This window comes from Zootoca vivipara, chromosome 13 (genome assembly GCF_963506605.1).
Source record: "Zootoca vivipara chromosome 13, rZooViv1.1, whole genome shotgun sequence".
Taxonomy (NCBI): Eukaryota; Metazoa; Chordata; class Lepidosauria; order Squamata; family Lacertidae; genus Zootoca; species Zootoca vivipara.
The window spans coordinates 49,640,456-49,652,978 of NC_083288.1; the positions used below are offsets into that span (position 1 = coordinate 49,640,456).

The 12,523-nt window shown below is 47.7% G+C and overlaps 1 protein-coding gene across 2 annotated transcripts in view; it reads left to right on the forward strand.

Moving 5' to 3' along the window:
• LOC118094283 (polyunsaturated fatty acid lipoxygenase ALOX15B) overlaps nt 1-12,523 on the forward strand; it is a 29,555-nt gene that overhangs the window by 651 nt on the left and 16,381 nt on the right. Inside the window, exons 2-6 of one of the 2 annotated variants that reach the window (XM_035134513.2) lie at nt 2,806-2,909; nt 4,352-4,512; nt 6,235-6,453; nt 8,335-8,539; nt 12,412-12,496. In XM_035134513.2, coding sequence (XP_034990404.2) covers nt 2,816-2,909; nt 4,352-4,512; nt 6,235-6,453; nt 8,335-8,539; nt 12,412-12,496 — 764 coding nt within the window. In that variant the 5' untranslated portion in view covers nt 2,806-2,815. Of the gene's footprint in view, nt 1-1,538; nt 2,910-4,351; nt 4,513-6,234; nt 6,454-8,334; nt 8,540-12,411; nt 12,497-12,523 lie in introns of those variants that run through there. The other variant, XM_035134512.2, reaches the window with a different exon arrangement.

Below are 12,523 nucleotides of genomic sequence, written 5' to 3' on the forward strand. Positions count from 1 at the left end.
GGCATAGATCCACAGATTTGTATATGCAAAGACTGGTGACCGGCGGGGCAGTGTGGTGCAGTGGTTAGAGTGTTGGACTAGGACCTGGGAGGCCAAGCTTCAGATCCCCACTCGGCCATGAAGCTCACTGGGTGGCCTGGGGCCAGTCACTGCCTCTCAGCCGAACCTACCTCGCAGGGTTGTTGTGGGGATTAATTGAGGAGGGAGGAAACCATGGGTGCCACCGTCGAATTCCTTGGAGAAAAAAAGAGCGATGCGAATGCCATAAGTCAATAATACTGATGCCCCTCTCGTGGCTCACCCTTTTAGCCGTTCGATGTTTCCCCCGTCAAGGCTCAAGACCACAAGAAGTTTAGCTCGCGGCGCGTTAACGTTGTCTGATGCTGCAAAGGCTCCATTCTGAGCTGCAGCAATTCACAGCAGTTTGAGCAGCGCAGCATTCTAGCCAGGCTGCTTTTATCGCAGGCAGTAATCAAAGAATTGCAACCTTTCCCCGCACGGCCTGTGTCTCAGCATGGTGCCTTGCGTGGCGCAGCTGGGAAGGGGCAGAGCTATGCGCTTGGGAATGCGTGGATATGGCAGCTTTGCTTGCTCTCGTTTTTTTCTGCTCTTAGGAAAGTTTGGCTCTCCACATTTCTGCGATTGTTTGGGACTCGTCCGGGAGAAAGCCATCAGCGAAAAATTTCTCCAAATATTTAAAATGCATTATTTATTTACTTCATACAATTGATTATACCGCTTGATTGCAAAACAAACAAACAAACCCTCAAAGCGGTTTACAAAAAAAGGATAAAGCAAAAAAACAACAAGAAGAATTAACAACAATGAATTAGGGTTTGGGGAAAGTTAATAAGCTAAAAACTGGTGAAGACTCGCGTCAACTTTCTCAATGTCTAAATACGTCTTTGTATCTCGTTTCCCCTAAATATGCACATTTTTGCATTTCCCCTCTAATATAATGAGCTTTGTATGTGTTTTTTTTAATTTTTAAAAAGCTTAATTTTATTTCAAGTTAAAATCTACAAAACATAACATAACACAACATAAACATAACATAATCAAATCTAACTAAACCCAATTAAACATAATCCAATATAATCCAATATAATCAAACATAATTTTCAAAAAAAAATTCAAAAAGAAAAAGAAAAATCGGCAAAAAGAAAAGGAAACAAAAACAGAAAAAATAAGAACAGAATAAGAAAACAAAGAAGAAATTTACAAATTAAAAAATAGCTTCCAAACATTTAAATTCGGTTCTCTCTCATGTACAATTCTACTAGGCTTTTCCTAATGTGCTTTGTATGTGCTTTCTTCTACAATATGAGCACTTATACCCTTACCAGATGTGCTTTTGTACTTGACTGGAGAACTGCTTTGCAAAATTCAGAGAGCTTTTCCAAGAATGGCTGCATTGCTTCAAAAAAAAAAGTTTAGCTTTAAATGGGAACTGAATTGAATTCATCCCTCCTCCCTCCTTGCAGAGTCATCCTATGTATGTTTACTCTGAGCAAAGAGCTTACCCCTAACGAAGGGCTTAGAGCTCAGTTGGTTAGAGCACGGTGCTGATAATGCCTGGGTTGGAAGTTCGATCCCCATATGGGGCAGCTGACTATTTCTGCTTTGCAGGGGGTTGGACTAGATGACTGTCAGGGTCCCTTCCAACTCTTATGGTCTCTCCTTGCCTCCGGAGCTTTTCCCTGTGAAAACCCGCTCTTTAATGCTAAAGCGCAACAAACAGCAATTTGGGCTTTCTGCATATTGCTGTTTGCTCCGATTCGGCGGTAAAGAGCAGATTTCTGCGGGGAAAGCTCTGGAGCTTAAAAAAAAAACACAAAATGAAAGAGAAATCGGACATGGGGCTTTAAAACACAGACCACACCTGGAAAATGTGGAGGAAAGGTACGTTTGGATGGGCCCAGTGGCGGAGCTTCATGCTCCGGCACTGGGGGGTGTAGAGCAGTTGGGGGCGTGGCTGGTGCGTATCCCAGGGGCATGATGCACTCCCCCCGCCCCCTCTTCCTCCGCCAGTGGATGGGGCCTAAGCCCTCCCTCCTGCTCCATGCGGCAAACTCCTTAGGAAGCATGCTTAAGATTTCGGTGGCTACCTGTGAAAAGGCGCTTAGAACAGATCCGCTCCAGAACCCTCATTCTTCTAATTCAGGCCAGGACTGGTTCAGATACGGCTCACTTGCAAGAAGTTGAGCGTCGGAACATCTGGGACAGTTTTAAAAAGGTACTTCTTCACGCAGCGCATAGTTAGACTACGGAACTCCCTGCCACAGGAGGCAGTAATGGCCACCGACCTGGATGGCTTTAGAAAGAGGATTAGCCAAACTCATGAAGGAGAGGGCCATCGATGGCTCCCAGCAATGATGATGATGATGATGATGATGATAATGCTACAATGGCTCTGCCCTGCTCCCACGGTCAGTGGCAGCAGTGCCATCTGAGACTACAGGAGGGGGAGAGTGTTGCTCTTGTGTTCGAATTCTGCTCGTGGGTTTCCCTATAGGGCATCTGCTTCACTGTGAGAACTGGATGCTGGACTAGGTGGGCCGCTGGCCTGATCCTGGCAAAGGCTTCAGAAAGCAGAATTGTTGCCAGCCCCTGTTGCCAGCACTGAACTAACAGTCTGTGTCAGTAGCGGGCCCTTTTCCACGTTCCTGTGCAAACAGCAAAGTTAAAAATAAAACGGCGCGTTCCAGTCTTGACATTCCCCACCCCCAGGTTAGGAATGTGTGGCATTTTGCTTCCTGGAAAAACCTGCCTGGATTCCCACCCTTTCCCTTTCTCTTTTCCAAGGACCTCGAAGATGAGGCTGAGGGTATTCTGGAAGGTGAAAGAGCGCTGGAAGAGATTGGAGGGCGCTCGCAGAGTCGTCTCCACCAGCAAATCTCCAGGAGCAGGTGAATGGTCTCTGGGGTGGAAAGAACAGCCCAAGGCAGGAGTCAGCAAACTTTTTCAGCAGGGGCCGCTCAGACCTTGTGGGGGGCCGGACTATATATTTTTTTGGGGGGGGGGAATAATGAACGAATTCCTATGCACCACAAATAACCCAGAGATGCATTTTAAATAAAAGCACACATTCTACTCGTGTAAAAACACACTGATTCCTGGACCATCCACGGGCCGGATTGAGAAGGCGATTGGGCCGGATCTGGCCCCCGGACCTTAGTTTGCCTACCCATGCCCTAAGGCAGTGTTTCCCAACCAGTGTGCCTCCAGATGTTTTGGGACTACAACTCCCATCATCCCTAGCTAGCAAGACCAGTGGTCAGGAATGATGGGAGTTGTAGTCCCAAAACATCTGGAGGCACACTGGTTGGGAAACACTGCCCTAAGGAATAATCTTGGCCTGGCGGTCCACACCCAGAGCAATTGTGTACTTAATCTGAGCGTCCGCTATTCCCCTGGCAGAAATCCTGCGCCTGTGACAGTTGTGTGGCAGGCAGAAATCCAACAGGGGAAGCCCCCTCCCCTTTGCCACACCTCCATGTGGGGAAACAGCTAATTCAGGCCTCTCGGAGACTCGCCAGGCTGCTGAGGTTAGGAGCAGCCAGCCGCGCCAAGTTGTGCCCACCTTTTTTGGGGGTTTCTGGGGGTGTGCTGCGGTTGGATCAGCGCCTTGAATAGTCATGAGTGTCGCCCGCTCTGCATTTGTGCAGCCATGCACACCGCCCGCTGAACAGCGATTTGCATAATCCGTGCGACGAGGTCCTGCACATCAAAGCATTGGGTGGAAACCACCCCTGAGTTCGAGTTCATCGCCGCTGGGCGCCACGACAGCTCTAGCATAGAATCGTAGAGTTGGAAGAGACCACAAGGGCCATCCAGTCCAACCCCCTGGCTGCCAAGCAGGAAACACCATCAAAGCATTCTTGACATATGCCTGTCAACTTCAAGCCTCTGCTTAAAGACCTCCAAAGAAGGAGACTCCACCACACTCCTTGGTAGCAAATCCCACTGCCGAACAGCTCTTACTGTCAGGAAGTTCTTCCTAATGTTTAGGTGGAATCTTCTTTCTTGTAGTTTGAATCCATTGCTCCGCGTCTGCTTCTCTGGAGCAGCAGAAAACAACCTTTCTCCCTCCTCTATATGACAGCATGGGGAAGCAGCGATAAAATAGGATGCGGGTATCGGCCAGGTCCTGGGTCACAGTGTCAGGATTGCAGCTGTCTGCCCAGAAGTCGCTCATTTGCAAACATTTGGCCCCATGCTGCTGCGTGGAACATCCCCAGGCCCCTTCTCCTCTCCTGCCCCGAATCAATAAACGCAGTGTCTGCCTGAAGTGGGAAACGGCCAGCAAGCCGCCAAGGAGATTTAAACAAACATTTTCCTGTCTCCGTAGCTTACGATGCCGCCCGGTGGAAAATGGAGGCCTTTTTGGGGAGGAGGTGGCCTCTGAACGGGGCCTGCCGTTGCTCTGGAATCCCTGCTGGCTTTCTGGGTGCCCAAGGAAGGGGGGCTGCTTCCCTGGAGAAACCCACCCATCTCCAGAAAGAACTTCAGGTAACTCTTCCGTCCCTTCAGCAGAAAGCAGAATCTTAAAATTTGGGCAGCTGTTTTGGGAGACTTCTGGGACGTTTTGACCGCCAGTCTGATATCCCGAGGTCTTTGGGGGGGGGTGCTGCGTCTGACCCCCTCCCCCAATGTGGCTGTACAACCTCCTTCACAGATGATAGTCCTGTATTTTAAAGCCGTCAGAGGACAGGCCAATGTTGGAAAGGCGTCTCTGCCTGAAGAGCCGTCAGGTCCGTTTTAAAGATAATGAATTATTATTATTATTATTATTATTATTATTATTATTATTATTATTATTACATCCCACCCATCTAACCGCGTTGCCACAGCCACTCTGGGCAGCTCGCAACAAAGTATTTAAAACACAACAAAACATTAAACATTAAAAACTTCATTGTACAGGCGTACCTTGGAAGTCGAACAGCTCAGTTCTCGGACGTTTTGGCTCCCGAACGCCGGAAACCTGGAAGTGACTGTTCCGGTTGGCGAACTTTTTTCTTGGGAAGCCAAACGTCCGACGGGGCTTCTGCGGCTTCCGATTGGCTGCAAGAGCTTCCGGCAGCCAATCAGAAGCCGCGCTTTGGTTTCCGAATGTTTTGGAAGTCGAACAGACTTCTGGAACGGATTCCGTTTGACTTCCGAGGTACGACTGTACAGGACTGGTTCCCTGCAACTTGGCTTCTCGCAGGGAGGGAACAGCCAGAAGACCCTCAGAGCTGGACCTCAGTGTCCGGGCTGAACGATGGGGGTGGAGATGCTCTTTTCAGTATATAGTGCTGAAGCCCTTTAGGTTTTAAAGGTCAGCACCATAAACCCTCAGATGGAGAGGATACGTGGGTTGGCCATAAAGCTCTACCTCGCAGAAAGGAGCTTCTAGAGAACTTGTGCCTCAGGCTAAAGAATTTGCAGGCTGCTACCTCTCAAGGACCCAGGTGGTGCTGTGGGTTAAACCACAGAGTCTAGGGCTTGCTGATCAGAAGGTTGGTGGTTCGTATCCCTGCAACGGGGTGAGCTCCCGTTGCTCGGTCCCAGCTCCTGCCCACCTAGCAGTTCGAAAGCACATCCAAGTGCAAGTAGATAAATAGGGAAGGTAAACGGCGTTTCCGTGCGCTGCTCTGGTTCGCCAGAAGCAGCTTTGTCATGCTGGCCACATGACCCGGAAGCTGTCTGCGGACAAACGCCGGCTCCCTCGGCCTATAGAGCGAGATGAGCGCCGCAACCCCAGAGTCGGACACAACAGGACCTGATGATCAGGGGCCCCTTTACCTTTACCTCTCAAACACCCAACTGTCTTCATCCTGTACTGGTTCGCACCACCCCATTGAGGAATGTTAAGCTCAACTGGTTTCACAAGGCTGGACCATTAGAGAAACGGGGCTATGATCTAGTCCCCTTCTTACAACCAGCTTCCTCCAGCCTTAGCCTTTTTGTTGCTCCTTGGGGAGGAAGAGGACAGGGTCGATGCTAGATTTAGTTGGCTCTGCCGGCCGTTGCCTCTGGCTCCCCCTCCTGTTGGCTCCCTGCCTCCTGCCCAGCCGTCCCCAGGGGAGTTGTCCCCTCTGCTTCTTCGCCCCTCGCTGATAACCTCTGGCCCACATGACGCTGAGGGGCTATCTCTGGCAGATCTGCTGCGGCCACCTCCCAGCTTCCACCGAAAGCATCTTGCTCGTCCAGCAGTCCCTCATACCTCCCTCTGGACTTCACCTTTAGCCCACGAAGCATCGAGAGGAGAGCTGCTGCAGGGGACGGCCGGCCGAGTCCAGCAGCGAAGAAGGAATCCTGATGGCTTCGTACAAGGTTCAAGTGGCAACCGGGACGTTCTGGGGCTCGGGGACCTTCGACACCGTCTCCATCACCCTGGTGGGCTCGAGGGGCAGCAGCCCCAAGCAGACGCTGAACAATACGGGGAAGGACTTTGCCCAGGGAGCGGTGAGAGGACCTGCAGAGGTGGACTTGGGGGGGGTGTGGGGAGGCAGGGAGGCAGCTCGGGGGGGGGGGGGCTGAGGAGCTCGTCTCTCCACTGCAATTCTTTTTCTATATGTAAATAATTTTTATTAGTTTTCCATTTAACAATATATAACCACAAAACAGATTTTCGGCGTCTCTGTCTGCGCAGACGCAATTTCCAGCGCCGCGGAAGCGAATCCCCGTGCTGCACCATTTTACTGCAGCGCGCGGGGACTCGCCAAGCTGGTTGGGGGGCGGCTCATGGGCTGCTTGTGGCCCATGGGCCTTGGGTTATTGACCCCTGCTCTAGAGCCTGTCCACTTCCCTCCCTCCCGCCTCATGGCTTTCAGAATTAACCTTTATATCAAATAATTTTTATTCATTTTATAAGAACACAAACAAACATACAAAACAAAAACAAAAACAAAAAAATTAACCTTCATATCATAGCATTCTATACGTTTTCCAATTCTAATTACACCCATTACAAAATACCTCAAAAGTTAAGTAAATATAAAAAGGAAGAAAATTTCTCATACAATTAAAAACCCATGTAAATGCAACATGTAGCTAATACGATTCAATGCCAACTCGTAGCGATTCAGAAATATTGAAATGATCAATAGAAACAGTTAAAAAGAATTAAAAGGCATGGGAAGATAATTAAGATCTACCACAGGCATCCCCAAACTTCGGCCCTCCAGATGTTTTGGACTACAATTCCCATCATGCCTGACCACTGGTCCTGTTAGCTAGGGATCATGGGAGTTGTAGGGCAAAACATCTGGAGGGCCGCAGCTTGGGGATGCCTGATCTACCATAATGTTAACAGTAGATTAGAATGGCTACTAAATCGAGCAGGGATTGAATTTATTTATTTAAAGCGTTTTAGTATCACCGTTCTGTGTGTGACCATATCCGCACATGAAAACAGTAAAATAATTCAAAGAATAAATGCAAATGCACAGGCGCCCCAAATACGTTACAAATTGCAAAATCTGAAAAAAAGCACAAAACGGCCAGCAGGGGAAACATGCATCTAATTTAGTCGTAATCAGACCCATTACCTGACTGATCAGAGGTTTAGGCTGCAATCCTCTATCCCAGGGGTCAGCAAACTTTTTCAGCAGGGGGCCGGTCCACTGTCCCTCAGACCTTGTGGGGGGCCGGACTATATGTTGAAAAAAAATATGAATGAATTCCTATGCCCCACAAATGACCCAGAGATGCATTTTAAATAAAAGGACACATTCTACTCATGTAAAAACATGCTGATTCCCGGACCGTCCGTGGGCCGGATTTAGAAGGCGATTGGGCCGCATCAGGCCCCCGGGCCTTAGTTTGGGGACCCCTGCTCTATCCGTTTACCTGGGAGTAAATTCAGCTGGTCTCATACCATTTTGCAAGGGGCGCTTTGGTAAGAAGCGCATATTGTGATTACTTAAATTAAAAGCGCAGAGCCCCTTCAAAGGGGGGTTGCAATTATAAAGACAAACAAAGCTCAAGAATAAAAGCAACATTTTAAAATCAAACGGCGCAATATAATCAAACTGTCTGCTGGTTTCCTGCACACACACACACACCCTCCATGTCAAAAAGTCTGATGGGAAATTCATCCAAGCAAAATCCTTCACTATCATTGGGCCGGAGGGGCTTGGTTTGACTAAAACAGCCCCACGGGCCAAAATGGATGGTGACATGGATAGTGCCATTTTTGGCTAAGGGCCAAAATTGAGGGAGGCCACGTGGGCCAAAAATAGGCCCACGGACCAGAGCTGCTTTAACAGGCCCCAAATCAAACAGGTGAAGTCCTGCTTTCTGGGTGCCGTGGCGAATCGGCGGTTGTCCCTTTTCTTTCCGCAGGTGGATGAATACAAGGTGCCCATCGATGGGGAGCTGGGACCGATCCTGCTGGTCCACCTCCACAAGGAACCCTACCTCTTCTTCCCCGAGGACAGCTGGTACTGCAACTTTGTCCAGCTGGTCACCCCACAGGGAGAGACGTACCGCTTCCCCTGCTACCAGTGGCTCGAGGGGTACACGACCGTGGAGCTGAGAGAAGGGACAGGTGAGACGCTAGTAGCATCTGTGCAGAGAAGCCCTTCACTGGGACGGCGACGCAGGGCGAACGCTCCCAGGTCGCCAAGTCCCTTCTGCCTGCAATCTCAGGGATAATGTCGTGGTTCCACCCCCTTGGTTTGTGTCATATGTGAACTCTTGGAGGTGGCTGACATCTGTCGGCCCACGTCCCTCCAGAAAATAATTCCAGACTATGGCCCCAAAGGTAGGGCTGGGGGGCTGGGGGCATTCGAGCTCCTGGGAAGGGTCATAGCTCAGAAGAACATGTTCTTGTTCCAAGGCAAAGTTCACAAACCAAAACACCTACTTCCGGGTTTGCAGCGTTCTTAATCAAAGTTGTTCCTAAACTAAACTGTTCTTAAACCAAGGTACAGCGGTACCTCGCAAGACGAATGCCCTGCAAGACGAATTTTTCGCAAGACGAAGGTGACTCGCAAGAAGAATTCGTTTTGCGAGAAATTCGTCTTGCGAATCGCGGTTTCCCATAGGAATGCATTGAAATTTAATTATTGCATTCCAATGGGCAAAAAAAAAGAAAAAAGGAGATTTCAATGCATTCCTATGGGAAACCGCAATTCGCAAGACGAATTTTTCGCAAGACGAATTGACTCACGGAACAAATTAAATTCGTCTTGCGAGGCACCACTTTACCACTGTAAAACTCATGGATCTGCCAGCGTATGTTCCGCCAAGTCCCGCCCCCTTCCTCGTGGCAAGAGGGGGGTTATTTATAACTCTTTTACAAAGCATTTTAATTTCACCCAGTCATATACAATCATTACCTCATTCAAGTTGTCAGATGCATTTCATGTTAGTACGCTTGCGCAATGAGCACCGGCTCTTTCTGCTGACACACTTTTGATTCCCACCCATGGCCTCCACGCTGTTGCAAAAGCCCCCCCCCCTGTGGTATATGGCAGGGGTGGCCAACTCCCAAGAGACTGTGATCTACTCACAGAGTTAAAAACTGGCAGTGACCTACCGCCTTTTGGCAGGTTCAGGTCAAAGCTGTTGAGCTTTTTTTTAAGGAAGGGAAGCCCTGTTTTTTGGGGATTCATGTCAAACTTGTTGAGCTTATTTTAGGACGGAGGAAGGCCCATTTCTTTAAGGGCTTTAGGTCTTAGTTGTTCAGCTTTTTGTTTTTTTAGGGAGGAGGGAATTTTTGGGTGAGCTTTTTTTAGGGGAGCCAGTAATCTAGCAGTAATCTACCACAGACATCCAGTGGTCTACCAGTAGATCACGATCTACCTGTTGGACGTGCCTGGTATATGGGAACCTGTGTTCCGTGTAACCATTTGCGTTCTGTTGTATGTTGTGTTTCTTCTTGCAGCAACTTATGTTCTAGCTTTGTGCTATATCTTGTGATTTACTATTAGCTGTATTGCTGCCCCGATGGAGACCGTGAACTTGCAGAATCAACGGTTTCTTAAGGCAGCAATTTCTTAAAGTGACAGGCTACCATAATTTCCCTATTAGCAGCACACTCTGGGTTTCACAAGGGTACACATATTGTGCCCCTTTGTGCCACCCCCACACTGGTAGGGCTGGGAATGTCCCCCCCCCCACCTAAAACCTTGGGGAACAAAGGTTGCCAGGCTGTGCTGTTGACAGTACGGTACTGAGCGAGGCAGAGCGATGGTTTTTACCAGTGCCGGATTTACGTATAAACAAGCTATAGCTTAGGGCCCCACTCTCTTGCCCCCCCCCCCAAAAAATTAAAGGAACAAAACACTGTAATATGATGTATTACCTGAAATGATGTATTACCTGAAACGATGTACCTGGAAACGATGCCTTATGAGGAACGGCTTAGGGAGCTGGGTATGTTTAGCCTGGAGAAGAGAAGGTTAAGGGGTGATATGATAGCCATGTTCAAATATATAAAAGGATGTCATATAGAGGAGGGAGAAAGGTTGTTTTCTGCTGCTTCAGAGAATCGGACACGGAGCAATGGATCCAAGCTACAAGAAAGAAGATTTCATCTAAACATTAGGAAGAACTTCCTGACAGTAAGAGCTGTTCGGCAGTGGAATTTGCTACCAAGGAGTGTGGTGGAGTCTCCTTCTTTGGAGGTCTTTAAGCAGAGGCTTGACAGGCATATGTCAAGAATGCTTTGATGGTGTTTCCTGCTTGGCAGGGGGTTGGACCATAGCTGCCAAGTTTTCCCTTTTCTCGCGAGGAAGCCTATTCAGCATAAGGGAAAATCCCTTAAAAAAAGGGATAACTTGGCAGCTATGGGTTGGACTGGATGGCCCTTGTGGTCTCTTCCAACTCTACGATTCTATGATTCTAATACAAAGCACAAGTGAGCGAAAAGATTAAAGATTTTATTCTAAACAGCAAACGATATATGTGTACCAAGCGAGCATTTCAACCTTCCACTTGGAAGCTCTCAAGAAGCGGTGAAGTGACTTCCCCGGGTAGCCTCAGTTTGCACGGCCCTGCGGCCGATCAGTCCGTACACGAGCTTCTCAAAAACTCTTCCCAGAACTGATTTATAGATTGCTAGGCTGTGTGGCTTGCCCGACTGGTTGCATGCACATCATTCATTACTGGCTACATACAGATTATTTATTAGCCAGCCCCTCCCAATGCCTCACTTTCTAACTCCTCGGGGACAAGGTCCCTTTGGCACCCCCGATAAAATATTTCAGAAGGCGGGATCCCTCCCCCAAAAGTTGATGGGCTTTGCCATTCAAATGGCGTGTATGTGCTATAACATGTGATTGATTATGGGGGGGGGGAGCGAGAAAATACCGAAGATAGAAGATTGGCAAACGAAATTAATAGGATATAAAAATTTGGCTATAAAATATGGGATCTCCAAAGGAATAGGGAAAGAGAAAGCAGGGGAAAATTGGGAATCCTTTGAGACATATTTAAAGAACAAGAGAAAGCAAATCTTGTGGCAGATTTATGAAGGGTGAGGAAATTAAAGAAAGAGAGAAATTGGAAATAAGCATGCATTAATCAAGAATGGAATAACTCAATATATAGGGAAGACTGGAAGTAAGGGAGGTTGGTGGGGGGGTAGGGGACAGAAGATTTAATCTTAAGAAAAAAGACAACATGGGAATTTTGGGGTATGAAAGAGAGAATGAATGTAAGAATTCGTTTAAAAAAATTATGATTTAATTTAGGATTATGTTTATGTTCTTTATGAATTAATTTATGATTATGATTATGTTTATGAGGATTATTATGATTTCTATCTTTTTTTGTAAATGTGTGATCTTGTTTGTCCTTTTGTTTTTGTTTTTTAGAAGTTTGGTTACTGGTTGTTATGATTTGAACAATTTTGTTTATTTTTTAATTTCCCCCCCCGGTGTGATTGTGAATGTATTTTTAATGTATAATTCAATAAAGTTTATATATATATATATATATATATATATATATATATATATATATATATAATGTGGGGGCAGGGCTTACCTGCTCCCCTCCTCCAATATTTTATTGAAGTTGGCATCCCTGCCTTGAGAAGCGTATTTTCCAGAACCACCCTGTGAACATGTTTTGCATATCAGTTCCGAATTTTCAGTTGCCTTAACCTGCTCTGGGACCTGTTGGCGAAGGGCGGGTCAGAGTTTTAATAATCATAGTCAAATGATGCTGTTGCTGCTGCTCAAAGCCACCCCAGACTTATTCATTCATTGGCATTCGTAGCTCCCCGTTCCTTAGGCCAAGAGAGGGTGATTGGCCCAAGGGGGCTCAGTGAACTTTATGGCTGAGCGGGGATTTGAACCCTGGCCTCGCAAGCCCGTGTCTGCTAAGCCACCCTCCACAGTGGAAAGTTTTCACATTTCAAATGCTAATGTCTTTTGAAACAACAGCGCTCCGTTTCTTCTCTCCTTCCAGCCAAACTTGTTTGTGACGATGACGGCAACCAGTTGCTTCTGCACCACCGGGCAGAGGAGGTGAAGGCGAGACAGGTGGCATACAGGTGAGGAGGTCTTGCCTTCAGAGCTGT